At 41.2% G+C, this 16,461-nt stretch overlaps 1 protein-coding gene and 1 long non-coding RNA gene across 2 annotated transcripts in view; one reads left to right on the top strand and one right to left on the bottom strand.

The window, feature by feature from the left end:
- LOC115582114 (uncharacterized) overlaps positions 1-7,300 on the bottom strand; it is a 52,801-nt gene extending 45,501 nt beyond the window's left edge. Inside the window, exons 1-2 of the long non-coding RNA XR_003984136.1 lie at positions 7,162-7,300; positions 6,967-7,016 (exon numbers count right to left, since the gene is read on the bottom strand). This is a non-coding gene — a long non-coding RNA (uncharacterized LOC115582114). The remainder of the gene's footprint in view (positions 1-6,966; positions 7,017-7,161) is intronic.
- On the top strand, positions 7,241-16,126 carry LOC115582112 (secretory carrier-associated membrane protein 1-like). The gene is made up of 9 exons (XM_030417858.1): positions 7,241-7,466; positions 9,157-9,237; positions 9,466-9,576; positions 10,096-10,204; positions 11,277-11,405; positions 11,570-11,729; positions 12,421-12,522; positions 12,612-12,729; positions 13,280-16,126. The coding sequence occupies exons 1-9, from the start codon at positions 7,410-7,412 to the stop codon at positions 13,433-13,435; spliced, it is 1,023 nt and encodes a 340-aa protein (XP_030273718.1). The 5' UTR covers positions 7,241-7,409; the 3' UTR covers positions 13,436-16,126.
- Positions 16,127-16,461: the final 335 nt, after the last annotated feature.

Genomic DNA, 16,461 nt, shown 5'->3' on the forward strand with positions numbered 1-16,461 from the left:
CTGTAAATAGTTTGCTCTTGTTGTTCTTATTTATTTGTATTGTGTCACTGGAGAAAACTGGAGTTCTGGTGGCGATATTGCCGGATTACAAAAGTTTTGACGACATTATTTTTCATCAGCAAGCGTCTCCTTGTATATTTATATACATAATTCATATGTACTTAAAGAAATCCCAGATTGGGGCTCTAATGCTGAAAACAAAGAATGAAGTTAGAGCGTATCCTATGCGATATTCCCCTCTCTCCTATTCATCTCCGTAATAGAGATGCAAGCTCCGTAATGCTCGCTGGGAGCCAAGCATGAGATTGAGGATTTCTCACACACCATGCATTATTCATAGTCCAGAGCAACAGAGTGTGTAAGATGAGAATTACACAGCATGAAGAGATGAGGGGAGAGGGGACTGAGGGGAGAAGCGGGGAGGAGAGGGGAGGAAGGAGAGGGGAGCAAAGGTGAGAGACCGTGTGGAAGAGAAAGAGATAAAGGAGGAGAAAAGAGAGCGAGACAGTGGACACTGTCAGACCTCCATTTCCTCTCCCTTTCAGGTTAACCCCTGGATTGTTTTGTGGAGTTTGCGAACAGTGGGGTGGAGGAAATGAATATGGAACCGGCAGCCCAAATAGCTCCACCAGATTGGCTCACAATTTGCATTTGTTAAATGTGCGTCTTGTGAGTTGGTTTGTATTCCGAGCACAAACCGAGTAGTGAGCAGGAAATTTCAGGGTTCTGTTATGATTCGTGTCCGGCCTTCGTTCTTCATAATGAAAAACAATGGGAAGCGAGTCAGGGTTGGAATTGATTTGTTTAACAATGGAAATGAAACAAAGTAGGAGGCATGGACCAAAATAGGAGGCATGCTATCTTAAATGAAAGCTCGGGACCAAGAAATTGCAAGATTGTGGCTGATACAATTTGACAAATGACTTGTACAGAAGGATATAGAGCATTTTTCATCAGAATAATTGGTAGATGGGTGAAAAAAAAGAAAAAAAAGAAAATGATTTCACGTCCATTACGGCGCAAAAATATTTCTGTGCTGACACACGTGGCCAATAAATTCTCAGTGCGCTTAATTTACAGCTCAGAAAGTTCTAGATGCTATTACACAATGTAAAAGTAATTCATCAGCCCCCGTTCTGTGGTTGTAATTATTAAATCATAGCAGGGTATGCAATATGAAATAGTAGCAATAAAATTTTACTTATTCGTCTGATGACCCCATTTGACGGTCTGAAAGCCTTTTCTCAGCAGAAGACTAATGTTATTAGTTTGCCAAGTTAATGGAAATATTACATTATATATTTCTTCCTTCCAACTTAAACACATATATGGAGCGAGCGTGTGTGCGCCTGTGTGTGTTTGTGCGCGTCCGTGTCTCCTCAGACGCAGCCTTAATGACAAGATTGTGATGGTTACTGGCTTTTTAACTTCCCAGTGATGAAAAGCCAGTATTAATTTGGGCTACAGATTTCATTTGTTCCGAACAGGAAAAACAATATAAATCACTTTTAGAGTGATTAGAGAGAGGGTTAGATTAATCCAGGCCTGATTAGGGCATTATGCTGGCTTGTTATGGACACACAGGGTGACTGACGGTAATTACTGTCTGTAATAGGAGAGCACACACTCAGTCAAGGCACGAGCCATGGCACAGTGTGAGTGAATTTATGTGTGTGTGTGTGTGTGTGTGTGTGTGTGTGGTTATGTACTGTATGTGTGCGCGTAGTTTGACTGAAACCAGGCTTGATAATGTTTGCTTTTCACCAATTACACGCTGAAATACTGTGTGCAATCAGAGAGCGAGAGCTGAGAGCAGCGTTATGTGAGGAGACAGCGAGAGGTGTACGCAGAGAGAGAGAGGTGAAAAGAGTCATGGCTTTGTTTATGATTATTGATATCCTTAGACAAACATATTCACCCGGGTAATAGAAACAGATGGCCGGTAGGTAAGGCAAATATTACCCTGTGGAAAATTAGAGAGGTGCTAAATCAGCAAATCGAACCTCGATGCACACACACACACACACACACACACCTGAGTCTAATCCACACACACACACACACACACACACACACAGTATAGATGACATCTGTGGAGTCTCCGCCGCTGCAAAGCACTTACAGTAACGGATATCCTGATTAGTCTCATTCTCTCATCACTTCCATGCAGAAATAAAAGTCAGATAAAACCTCTATAGTCATCAGTTTAATTATTTTCGAGCTGCGTTACTACCATAGGTGTCCTGGCAGCGCTAGGAGGCACAGAGCAGATTCTGCAAACTCTCCATATGCCAATATTGTCTTTATTATGGGGGATCTCTCTGCAGGTGTAAAGCTAAATATCTTTTATAGTTTGGAAGCAGACATAAGGCGCCCAATGAGATGTGTCCCATTAAAGGCATGGAAAATAAGTATGCATATTTAGCCGAGCGCTGCACATCTCTCCTTCAACTGCACTCTGTCTCCCTCCTCCATGCTCCTCTTCCTTTCCTTTCCTTTCTTTCTTTATGGCTGCAATTGTTCCTTTTCATCACATCATTGGTTGAAAGAGAACTTTAACACACCGTTGGCTCAGCAAGAGCTCCACATGATTTGATAGGCTGAGAGCCCCCCCCCCCCATCGTCCCTTTGGGCTGTAAAACAACAGTCTAGAAGCTTATTTTATGAGTGCACGCCTCTGCTCTTTGCATGTTTATGTCAAACATTTGGAACAAATGGCATCCATTGGCTGGAACAACACAGATAAATCTAGTCAATTCACGGGCAGGCAGAGCAGCACAGGCCACTGAGAAAGTGGCCCACTTGATGGCTGACAAGAGGAGTGCTTGCATTATTCAATTAATACCTGAAAGGGCTACATTTTATGCAGCATTTGCTAAAGCATCCACTCGTCAACGTACGCATGGCGCGCAACAAACACACACATACTCCCACACAAACACAGGGACTTGTGTTTGCATCCTGGGAAAAGACTGGACTCCCCTTCCATTTTGCCAAATCAAATATACAGTGAGAGCAAGCTAAAAGGCACTTTCAATCAGCTGCTCTGGGTCTGTCTGTCAATCTGGGAACAACAACAATCTAGCCTACTTGGAGTGGTCTAGTCAACATCCATTCCCCAATAAATTCAATCAGTGATGCTTTGAGTGCACGTGTGTGAGCGAGCCGTGTGTGTCTGAGTGCAAGCGTTCGTGAGAGAGGCAGCGCTGGAGACGGAGACTCTTTCTGACAGGGTTTGTTTTAGGACAACAAAGGATCATTTTTAAAGTGACAAGAAGATGTTGAATATTTAAGGGGAAAAGAAAGAGATGCGTCCAGGTAGGGAAATATAGAAGTAAATATATTTTACCCTGAGAGTAACCCTATAGCTCATTCAAAGTGACAATAAGAATCTCTAGTTCGCCAAATAATCTTAGAAAGCCAAGTAGCGGGGTTAACAGGCCTGAGCTAATGACAATGATGTGGAGGGCTGCACGCTGGAGTGATTGTCTGACTGTCTGAGACCCAAAAGCAGCACTAGCGGGCTCATCATGGACTCGCACTCTCATTATTTGGCCACAAATGGAAATGCAAATCGCTCGCTTTGCAGCGGACGGCTCAAATTTATTAAACTAAAAGGTTTAATTTCCATTTTTCTCTGCATCAGCTTTATTTATAAATGTCGTGCCCTATGAAGACCCTGTTATTTTCTCCCTCTCCTGCAGGCTCTTAACAAATCTGCTCATTAATATGGAAATGGAGAATCAATCGCTTTTTTCCGGCGACAGAGGGGCTGTTTCCCTCTGCGGTGTGTAATGTGCTCTGACTGGTCAACAGCACAAACAGGTTCACATGCGTAGACGCACACCACATATATATAAGCTTTACATTCCCACATACCTATCTATATATCTCCACCCGTACATTTATACAAAAATAGCACACTGTATTTACTATATGACCGTAACGTCAGTTCAACATTGACTTCTCGCTCAGAGGACTATCAGCCTATTGCCAGAATGGCACCAGATGTTGCAGCATTAATAACCCATAATATCACGTCCTGCTTATCCAACCTTTTCAGAGCCCTAAAATAACACTCATAGACCTTAATGAGATCTAATTATGCACAAGGTTCTTATTCAGGGCAATATGATGATAATTGCATCTGCGGCTTTTAACACTCGGTCATCATGTTGCCCAGTAAATTGCCTCTCTCTCTCCCTCTCCATCTGTCTGTCTGTCTGTCTGTCTGTCTGTCTGTCTGCCTCCTCTCTCGTCTCTTTCCCCGTCTTTCTACAGTCAACAGCGGGGAGTGAACTATCACACCTACCCACTCTGGTCCGCGACCTAATGAACATTTCTAAATGGCCATGACCAGCTGGTTAAGAGACTAATGTAGCAGCTATTAGCCAAAGAGGTTGTTTCCTCGCAGAGTCATCTGTGGAAAGCTGCATGAGAGAAGGCAGGAGAGAGTGGACAAGGACAGACAGCGCTCCATACACACACATATACAGTACATAGATACACACACGCGCACACACACACACACTGCACGGCCCTGGCACGGCATGTTTATCTTTCACATTCTGCAGCAAACAAACCATGTGACGTATTCTCAACCCACAGTGCATTAGTGCTTATTAGGGCCTCAAGGTGTGTGAGTGTATGTGTGTGTGTGTCTTATTAGGAAAATTCAGTTTCACTCAAGGTCTCAGCACTGTGGTTGCAGACCACTGGCCATTGATTATTCATAGAGTCTGTGATTGGGTCCATTAATACAAGATTAGGGAAGGAACCGATGCTCATTTTGTGTGTCTGTGTCTGTGTGTGTGTGTGTTTGTGGGCCTGCGTGCATGTGTTTGCGGACAGGGGCTGAATTGTAATAAATCCACAGTTTGTGTTTATCCAGACTCTATCAAAGCAAAACGTTATATTAGGTACAGTACACTGGAAGGCGGAGGTATGAAGGTGTTTAGTTACTTATTAACAGAAGCACATTAGCACAAGTTAAATGTATTAGGTGTGAGACTACTATATAGAAAACGAACACGGTGCCTTTGTTCAAAAATGAGCAATTGGTTTCGACAATAAAAAAGGAATATTTTAACCTCCATCATTCACCACATACTGTAAGATTTCCTCCTAATAGCATTTGTTCTTCAATTGAAACTTAATCTGGGTAAATGGTGCTTAAATGTTTAAATCACATTTACAGGCTGTCAACTGATGTGATGTTCTTCACATGGTCACCCTTTGTTTGAATGAAAATAAATTGATGGCAAATGAGAAAGGATTCTGCAAAAACGAGTTGAGGAGACCTATTGGATCGTAGCGCCCCCAAGTGGACGTTTCGGCCAACTAAACGAGTCTCAAAAAGCCAATGTGGAAAAGCGCACACACACCGCGGGAGTTCTCAGGGGGTCTGATACTTCTTATAGGGACGAGTGAAATACAATGATTTCTGGTAAATTGTCTGGGATTGCCACTAAGAAAGAGGTCACTGTTACACATTATGAAGGAGGCAGTCTGGGTTCGCCTCTCCAGCTCTTTCTCGCAGGCACCAACTCAGCCGGCAGACACCACCATACATCACACTCCTCATCATCATTATCATCATTAACATAATCATCATAATCATCAAGTGGAGGAGATTGCTGTGGTATTTGACCTACAGGAGATCAAACGCTGTTGTGTGCATACAGTTCATGCACAGGAATAAACACAGGGATGATGTAAAAAATAAATAAAAATAAATCAGATCTGGTGAAAAATAATTTGAGACCCTCCTTTGTTTTATTTTAGTCAACATCACAGCCCAGGTGGGCGGGGCCTGTCTTTGTGTTTATGGGCAGTCAGGTTTTAATTTGTATAAATATTCCCTTCAGGGTAACATTAAATACAATTTTGATTCTTGATTTTTGTCCAGTGTGCCTGAGAATCAAAGATGGAGATGATGGTAAAAGTAAGCAGCTATTAACTTGGGTTGAGTCACTGTCCTACAGTGTATGGACTACAGGCAGTATTGAGAGCTTAACCACAAATAACTCAATTTAATAATAATACATGACGATTAAAAGCCCTGCATTCAAAATCTAAAGAAGACATAGAATGATAAATATCAAATATGGTTGGTCAAATGGCTCAGTGACCCCCATCAGAGTGCGTTGTATTCTTTTTTATTATCATCAATGATAGATTCATGTGTGAGCATAAGTGTTGTAACTGGTAAAGTTCGGATCATTTTATATCATTGCTGACATTTTCATTAAAAGCTGCACATCATATTTTATAAGTTCAACTTTATATCTTTAATTTAAACTCTCAATCTTTAAGAGAACTGCAGTTGTAAGGAAATCTATGTGATGCTCTGTGAAAGTATAATATTCCCTCTGAAATGTAGGGAAGGAGAGGTACACAGGTGCATAGAAATGGAAAAACTTAAGTAAGAGTAGACTGATTATCTCAGCTGATATTCAATATTTTCCTGATTGTCAGTATCGGTGAATTTTCTGTCAGACTGCCTAATTCAAAAATGTGCTACTTCAGCTCCGATTCAGGAATCACACAATGTTCCGCCAACCACAATATCTGATTGGTGAACACATCACAAATAATAGCCTACAAACACAGAATAATCAGAGCCTGCTAAGCAAAAAACTAAATGTATCAAACGTAGTGGAGAGGAAATGTAGAGAAGCAGAAAATGGTAAAACTCAAGTTACGTGCCTGAAAATTGGACTTAAGAACAGTACATGAGTAAATTGCACTTTTTTCCACTGGTTGTCGAAAATCTTAAGATTTTCATTTTACTGCATATGAATATCCCCTCCAAATAATGGTCTCCCGTCACCTCAACATACAGCTATAATAACTGGTATCTGTATCACCCCTGAATAAAACATACTGTCCGACCCCTATACTTAAGTAAAGTACAGTGTAGTGTTCCAGCATTGTAGGAAACTTGTAAACAAGGTAGGTACATACCTTATGCTCATAAGGTGGTGGAGGTGAACCCCTGATGTGTGAACCTGGCCCTGTCTCAAAGGGACATGAGTAATTATTTCTATGCTCTTATATATTTTATCAGTGCTCACGTATCGAATATAAACATTATGACTTCATATATGATATATAGACAAAGGGCGGTAAACAGCACCGGTGTGTTCATATGTACTGTACCTGTGCGAACGTCACGCTGTCCGCGGTGCTGAAACGGTGACGTAGCAGGGTGCCGCTCATCACGCATCCTCTCGTCAGCTGCCATTTTTTGTGCTACTGGCTAACCTGCTAACGGAGGGGTCTCCATCAGAAGGAGGCGGAGAAGACTGCAGGCAGCAGAGAGAGGCAGTCATATTACGAGACTGAACCTTCCCTGGAGCATCAGGGAGCTCTTCCACACAGGAACCCGTTATTAGAAAGGCTGTACAATGTCCGACTTTGACAGCAACCCGTTTGCAGACCCGGACTTCAGCAATCCCTTTCAGGTAGCTAACTTAGCTAGCTAGCTAGCAAGCGTACGCTGCGAAGCCAAGTGAGGCCAGCCGTACCTTAGCATCCCCGCTAACTGTCTTAGCTAGTAGCCTGACAGCTAGCTAGAGGTTTTTCCTCGGCTAGGTAGCAGAGTGAGCACATCATCATCATATTATTTATCTTATCACTCACATCATTTGGCCGTACACGTTGTGAAGGAAGCGATAAACGAGTGTGTAGTACGTTGTTGTAAAGGGTGTTTTTATCGTTGTAATAGCGGTTTATGCCAACAGAACAAAGACACATGATGTTAGCTCGCTGTGCCCACCGTCTGTAAACATTTGCTGGTACCTGCTAGCTTGATAAACAGCTAACCGGCGGTTTGGTGTCAGTTAGGTACATTATGTGCCAGTTATGTTCAGTTATTACTAATCATTTAGTAAACGTCTTATTGGGGTTGTGTATCGTCTCACATAAACTTAACTTTGCGTTGATTTAATACGCTGCATGCGTACACGTCGTGCACCATATTCACACCGATACTGACTTAAAATACTGACTTCTACTCAGTGTAGTTACACGAAATACTATCTCCTCAAGTCAAACGATGAAAATAAATCAGGTGGTTTATATTCCTTCTCATTGTAGGCCGGGTGCAGGCATCACGCTGTTTATCTGTGTTGTGCTCCAGCAGATTGAATCTAACTTGTAAAGTAGCCTACCTGTACCACAGAGCAGAGGTTGGCACCAGTCTGCAGGGGTCCATCACAACTGTACACCTTTACCAGGTGATTTAACTGCTCCCTCCCCCTGAGCGTGCGTTGATCGGTGGGCGGAGTCTTGGTGGGGATGAAAACCTGCAGACTTTTGACTCTTCATTGCTCATGGTAGTGAGATGGACTGTCCTGTCATGCAAGCATGTAATTAGTGGCATTTTCCAGTTCCCTCTGCACCTGATCCCGTCCTAAGAATGGGATGATGTAAAAATGTCACGCCACGATTATGCTGGAACCACTTGCTCTTCTGTTTTTGTCATTAAACAAATATTTTTATTGCATCAGAAGCAGCACACATCTTTTACATAGTCAACATACTTTGTAATTAAAAAGAATCAGACTATCTAAATAAGCGTATCATAAATCATGAGGTTCCCCCGTATAAATAAAGGATAAATACATGCTGGACACCTAATTTTTCTGTTGGACTTTTGTTTGGAATCTCTAATATTTCTACACATCTGGAATAACATTTTTCCATGGGGCATACAATGGGGAAGCCATACTGCAAGATGCAGGCTCCTCTTGTGGCATTTTAAGATAAAACAGGAAGTCATTATAGGACTGTATATTAAGGAGCTATAAAGCTTTTCAAGGCATGATATATTATCACGTAACAATATTCGTGATAACCCCATAATGCAAATTCATCACAATCAACTTATCCTGAGTTGTATCTTGTGTCCTCCCATTCCTATCCCTTGTTTCGAATGGCCACAAGATCAAGAAAGGCCACTTCAAGTGGATTAAAATAACATGAATGTTTTTATTATGTGGCATGAATATCTGCTCTGTGTTTTCAGCCTACCTGTTGTTAACACATCAATAATAACTGGTCAGATCATTCATAGAAGCGGTGAATGTGCTGTGATTTTGTGGTTGTAGTGCTTACATCCTGAAACCCTTCATGCTCCTCTCTGCCCCATAGGATCCTTCGGTGACGCAGGTGACCCAGTCTGCCCCTCCTGGCGGTCTGGAGGAGTATAACCCCTTCACAGACGCCAGAACGGTCAGCACAACTAGCATCACTATTGATGAGTGTGCCTGAATGCATGGGGGTGTGTGTGCTTCTGAGTCAGTGACCTCATTTTATCCGCTACCCTCTTTCTCTCTTCCTGCACCTCTCAGTCACAGAGGATTTAACTGGCAAAATATGACTGTGGCCTAATTACAGTTTTGATTCACTGTCTTTTGATTGTGCAAATATTAACGTAGCAGGTCTGTGCTGGTTTTACAGGCGGCCCCTGGAAATGCCCCCAAATCTGCTCCTGCCCCTTCCCAGAACACACAACCGGCCATCATGAAGCCCACAGAAGAGCCGCCGGCGTACTCACAGCAACAGACTCAGGTACGACACAGAAACATGTTTATATACATCGAACCATGTAGTTTTCTTTTGACCTTTGACTTTTCTTTAGACATTTTTACTCACAGCGCTAAAACATTATTAAGACACTCTCTGTCTTGGCTTCTTTTTCCCATTTCCTCTTGTCCTTCATATATTCATCTGTTTTCTGATGGCTCATCAGCGGCGTAATGAGGTACTGTCTGTCATCTGATGTTGTCACACGCCTTCATGTCACTGTCTCCAAAAGTGTGAATTCATTTGATGCCCTTTCCCCACAACTAGCTTTCCACTTGCAGTACAATTTTAGAGCTAGTCTAAGACTAACTAAAGAAGGCAAGTAAGCGAACAACAGTAGCTGATTGCTTTTCCAGTCGTAACCCCTTTTGCCCCCTCTCTCAAACTAACACACCTAAGCTTACCTGAGTGGAAAAATACCTTCATTACTCACCTGATTGGTTATTATAACACCTGTCAGATGTTGGGTGGGGAGTTTTAAGAGCACTTCTGTGTCTGTGTTAGGACCAAGCGCGTGCTCAGGCTGAGTTGTTGAGAAGGCAGGAGGAGTTGGAGAAGAAAGCAGCAGAGCTCGATCGTCGGGAGAGAGAGCTACAGTCCCACGGAGTCGCAGGTCAGTCATTCCATCACTCACTCACCGCATTAACCTCGGAATCTGACAGGCCCCCTCGCAGTCAAAGCCAGATCCATGATTGTCTTGATAAGACTCAGAAAGTTTATTAGTTACCTTACCTAAACATATATGAGCATGCATTAAAACACTCTCTAAGTCACATATTACATACAGATGAGACATTGATTCAGATGTTCATTCATTTATTAAACATTCTGTAGAGGCATGAATATACTGTTTGTTCTTTTTCTCTCTGCTGCAAATTAATCATCTTACTGGGAAGATTCCATTTGAAATGACTGAGTTCTCTGCAAAATATCTGCATAATATCCAACTTTTAAAAACTAAGCAGTTATGAAACAAATATAAGGTTCCAGCAGACAAAAGTCAGGTTGCTCTATTAGAGAATAAAACTTCTTTTACGGTGAGGAAAGTGCTATTTCAGCCTAATGTGCTGTGGTTAACATAATCAGAACTCAGAAGAGTTCTGATTGAAAAAGGTATGCTAGCATTAGTTTTAAAACTGATTTTTTCCAGAATGGGTTCCAAATTCCTTAAAAATATTAAAGCAATTTTCAAATCTATCCAGGTAATTTCCAAATATAGAAAAGGTCTTAAACATTTCTCGTTTTCTCACATCGATACATTACTCACATCTACTAATCTCATTTACTTGTTGTAGGGTATAAAAAGGTTGATTACATCTCTTAAAGTGTAACCAAAAACTTTGGAACACATGGTATTAACAAGGGATGTTATCGGCCCGGCTGATTATCGGATCCAGTGTTCAGCATTTTACCGAATATTGCAAACTCTGCTTTTGTACCTCAAAACTGTATATTGATTAAATTTTACTTTCCATCACTGGTTATGACCCCAAGATTTTAATTTTAACTGCAATTGTCTTTGATTTCTAATAATCTGTATCAGTATCGGCCCTTAAAAATCAGTCAGTCCCTTGTATTTTTTGATTGGCGCTGTACTCAGTGATATCAGTATGAGTCATAGTGTATTGACTTAATTAGAGGTGAAAACTTGATAGCTGATCATCTTGTTGCCTTTGTCCACACAGGGCGTAAGAACAACTGGCCTCCACTGCCAGAGAAGTTCCCTGTTGGCCCATGTTTCTACCATGATATTGCAGTGGACATTCCTATAGAGTTCCAAAAGACCGTCAAGATCATGTACAACCTTTGGATGTGTAAGTGTGTTATCATACATCTAAGTATTGCCTCCTATACCTTTCAGACATGTAACTTTAGAAAACAGTGATGTCTATTTATTTAGCTGAAAATAAATGAAAGTTTACAGCATTCTTGTGCTCAAATGACACTCGAGGTCTTCATTTTGTTGTTTTTCTCCCAGTTCATGCAGGAACACTCTTTGTAAACATGTTTGGCTGCCTGGCCTGGTTCTGTGTGGATGCTTCTCGTGGTGTAGATTTTGGCCTGGCCATGCTTTGGTTTCTGCTCTTTACCCCGTGTTCTTTTGTCTGCTGGTACAGACCACTTTACGGGGCGTTCAGGTAAGCAGATACATGGAAACTTACACGACCTTAACAGACCCAACAGTAGTAAGGAGCAAAGCAAAAACATGTCTCTGTGGACAACCATTTTGAGCTCATTATTTATCCTCCTCTCTAGGGTTTTGCAGCTGGATCATGCTATTGTCCACATCAACACCCTAACTCTGCCACACATAAACTACCACACATCAAATTAAATTATGAACACATGCCAAGCACATGCGAATTAACACATGCCAAGCACCGAATCAAGTGCATTTCCCGTTTGGCAAATAAAATCTCATTAATGAAAGTGCAATAAAAGTGTTGGCAGTTAAAAGCCAATGAGAGTAATTTATCAAAACATTTAGCTCCTTAATGATAAATATGTATTTTAAGGAGTGTCAACCAGAAAGCACAAAAATGAAAGATGGGTTCAGTGTAATTATTATAATAGCCCCTTGCATCTGATTTACAGAAAGTAAACTAGCTTATTTAATCAAAGCAAAGGGAATTAAGCAAAGTGCTACAACTGTCTTCAATAAATAATTCATAATTGTTGATTTCTCACGCCGAACAATAAACACCATATATATTTTTTTTTTTATTTACTGGTATGTTCTGCAGATACATCACTGTGATTAGTATGTAAAGAAACATTTATTGCCTGCACATTGCTCTCACACGATCTTGTTCTCTGTCTCTACCGCAGGAGTGACAGTTCATTCCGCTTCTTTGTCTTCTTCTTCGTCTATATCTGTCAGTTTGGAGTTCATGTCCTACAAACTATCGGCATCACCGGCTGGGGAACATGGTGAGCACTTTGTGCTTTTACTGATTCTTTGCCTTGATGAGCGTGTACTGAAGTAATCTCATATCATCACAATTGTTTTCTATTGCTAGTGGTTGGATCGCAGCTTTAACTGGGCTGAACACCAGTATCCCAGTGGGCATCATCATGCTACTGATCGCAGCTCTGTTCACCGCACTCTCTGTGGGCTCGCTCATTATGTTCAAAAAGGTAAGACGATCACAAAGAAGTCCAACATGTTGATGTTGCTGTGTTTAACAGACCTGAGATGCCCCAAACAAAATGGCAGTAGGTAGACCTTAAAAATAAGGTTTAAAGCAGGTTCAAACAGTATCCATTAATATTTATATTCAAGGTTTGTACCACTGCAGGATATCCTGGCTAAAATTGCATGCACTCACATTGTGGCTGCCATCTGCCTTGATGGGTTGGGTTGAAAGAATATATAAATGTACTTTTGTAATGTAATTTACCACAGCTGCAAGATGGTGGAAAAGCTTGAGAACGCCCCTTGAAAATGCTTGAAAAGTAAAAAAAATGGGCAAAACCTTTCCAAAAATGACAGGAAATGTGAGCCCAAGCAAACGCTGTCAGGGTGATAATAACATGTCATTATTATTCACTGACCAAACATCAATGTTATCATCCAGGAAGTGAAACATCTGTCAAGCTGAATCATTAAATGCTGGGCTCAAGACCTTGTGGTTGATTCAGATCTTGTGACTTGATCCCAGCTAATTTTCCCTTCTGCTCTTTCCAGGTTCACGCACTGTATCGTACCACCGGGGCCAGTTTTGAGAAGGCTCAGCAGGAGTTTGCAACCGGGGTGATGTCCAACAAGACCGTTCAGACTGCAGCTGCCAATGCTGCGGCAAATGCTGCAACCAATGCTGCTCGTGGGGCCTTCAAACCATAAACTGACACACACGAACATGCACACACACACACACACACACACACATACAGTACATGCATATACATATACTCCTAAAAGATGGAGGTGCACAACTCTGGCCCTGCAGGCTCTCAAATCAAATTGATTCTATTTATGAATGTCGTTCTGCTAAGATTGCCCTGCACACTTTGCGTAAAAAGTGCAAAGAGTCAGAGACCTGAAATAACAGAGAAATTAGTCAGATAAAGTGACCAGAGTTGTCCGCCTTCACTTAAGATCAAGTTTCAGTAAACACTCTCCTACATCCTTCCTGTCTGCTTCTCAGTCAGATGACTGTCTGCTCACATCCCTTGAAACATCCACTAAGTGACTCGAGGTGTGCTCTGAGTGTGTGGGATTTCATCTCACTCCTCCGCTTTCCCCTGTTCTTCTGTCCTCCTGAGGTCAGCCAGAGGTCGCAGTTCTAGCATACCTTATTTTTGTCATGGTGATGACCTCCAAACAGCTACCTGCCTGGTTAATACAGTATAGAGTCATGAAAAAGTGATAATCTGATCATGGTGTTTTTTGCACATAGTTCTGTTTTCTTGGTCACATACTGAAAGTACAGTGTATGTCTGAATGGCTGGGCCTGTGTGTGGATGTGTACTTCACGTTAAGAAAATAGTGGCTCTGGCTTTTTTTCCCTTTTTTTTTTTATAATCCAGTGCTTGGTCATTGAGATCTGAACGATAAATCGTACCTCGTCCTATATCTGTGCTTCTATTCTGAGACTCTTGACTTATCCTGGTAGTCCCTATAAATAGAAATGTGTCAGTATGTTCATATTTAAGGACCTGCCCGCAGCCCCCAGCAGTGCTCCAGTGACACCTTCCAGTTGAACAGTTATTCCTGCTTTGTGTGCTACTTTGATTGGCAAAGTGGGCTGGGTCAGCATCTCTGTGGCTTACTAAGATCTGACAGCATGATAACGACATGCATGTTTAGCACACTCCAGGTAGCGTTTTTTTATTTTGGCAAAGTCATTCTGTCCACTTCTCTCTGGCTACAGACAGGTTTCCGGGGGGGGGGGGGGGGTCCGCCTTTGGTTTCTGTGAGAAGTGAGCTGTAAAGTTTTTGCATGTTTGACCGATTGATGGTGTTTGGATCTACTTGTGAAGACACACTGAACGCCCAGGTCACCAGCTCTCACCACAAAGGTTCAGATGCTTTCATGGCCTAATGACAAAAATGTGAGCGTTATTCACATTTTAATTTCTGTATGTATGGCATTAACAGACTACAATGTGGCTGCCCCCCAGTTGTTTTTGTAATCTCGCTCATTTGGTTCAAAACTAACGCTGCTATGAATCTGAGAGCCAGTTGTTGGTGGCCTCCTGCTGTCATGTTTCCTGTAACATTCATAGGGAGTACTGAGAGAAGTGACCTGCCTTGGACAGTGATAAAACTATGATTTATCTTGAGATTAACCTGCATACATAAAATAGTAACAACATTGATACTGTGTATATGTACACTTCATAGACTAACAGTCCGTTTGCTTTTTTACCGACAAAAAAAGTCAGTCCAGTGACTTTTCCTCTGTCAGTATGGGATTAAAGCAACAGAGGATTGGACTTGATGCACATTCAGTGATATCACTAAGATACATTAATTTATATACGATAATAACAGTGTTATTCAGTACTAAGTTGTACAGACTACTGTCACTGGAGTGAAATATGGATGTGGATGACATTTGTGTCATGCTTTAGCACCTCCCATAGTGGTGGTTAGTGTCTGACGATGTGCACAATGGATGACTGATAACTGGTACTGCTGTTATTTAAATGTATGGACTGAACATCATGGCGGACGAAGAACTCCAGTGAGAAGTTGAAGGTCAATAATTTGTCACAAATTAATCAGCCTACATCTCGGCAGTATTGTTTTTGTTTGGAAGTATTTTGTTCTAAATTCATTGCACACTTCTTGTATTACGTTGAACTTAGCGCAAAAGACAAACATGTTTTTATTTATGGTGTAATTTAATTTTTCGGTTTGATTTCATATTGTGTGTTACGTTTGTGTGTTTTTTTTGTATTGACATGATCATAGCATCAGCTAGATTTAAAAAAAGTGTTTAATGACTTTGCAACTTGACCCTGCAAGAGGTGTGCGTGTGTGGATGAAGATGCGTGCATGATTGGTATGAAAGGAAGGAAAAAAGATATCTCCCTCAAGTGTTATTCTATGTCCTGAAAAGCTGTGAGAAATCTACCAAATGTCCATATAGATTTGTTTTTAAATCTCAAGTTTGTGACGTGTTCCCTTGCCATGTTTTACCATAAGATATTGCACCACGTTTCTTTGCTACAGACGCCCACATGATTCACATCCTCCAGTTTTAAACAGCTGTCATATGAAGCCATGCTGCATTTGGTGATCTCTTGATGTATTTGACGAGCTGGTCTGCATTACAGAGCGATGTGTCTGTAGTTTGCTGACACAAAACTGTGTTTTTGACCTGTGACCATGTTATTTCACTGAATCAGAGAAGAAACTCATTCAAAAGGGACACTTGTATATTTTGTAAAGTTGAAAATTTGATCCCCATTATCAATCACATGTAAAAAGAAAACGTAATGCACTCTTGTCTGGCCTTTGTTGCATGTGAAATAGTTTGAGTTTTGTATATTTATGGTATTAACATGAAATAAAATTTGAAAGAAACATTTGTGGATTTTTAGAAGACGACTATTTAGCGAGATAACTTTAATCTGATTCTTAAAAATGTACTTTATAGTCAGAAACGACAGTCGAGTCTCAATTGTACTTAAATATACATCAAGGAACCTTTAGCTGGTTGTGAAATATGATATAGTAATTAAAGTTGTTTTTAATGCCCATCAGAGTTGGATTCTGACTAGCGCAGGTTGGATGAATCAAAATTAAAGCTATTCTTTATTAATGAGTGCTGAGGATGGATTGAAGAGTCCTCAGCCTGAGGAAACATGCTGTCTGTAGTCTGGTGTTGTGGCATTAAAACAAAGTTTCTTCATCGGGTT

This window comes from Sparus aurata, chromosome 5 (assembly GCF_900880675.1).
Source record: "Sparus aurata chromosome 5, fSpaAur1.1, whole genome shotgun sequence".
NCBI lineage: Eukaryota > Metazoa > Chordata > Actinopteri > Spariformes > Sparidae > Sparus > Sparus aurata.

Bases quoted from the DNA above. Each gene is read 5' to 3' on its own strand.
- LOC115582112 (XM_030417858.1), top strand. From the start codon at position 7,410: ATGTCCGACTTTGACAGCAACCCGTTTGCAGACCCGGACTTCAGCAAT. The intron at 7,467-9,156 runs GTAGCTAACTTA...TCTGCCCCATAG, and splicing joins ACTTCAGCAATCCCTTTCAG to GATCCTTCGGTGACGCAGGT. The intron at 9,577-10,095 runs GTACGACACAGA...TGTCTGTGTTAG, and splicing joins ACTCACAGCAACAGACTCAG to GACCAAGCGCGTGCTCAGGC.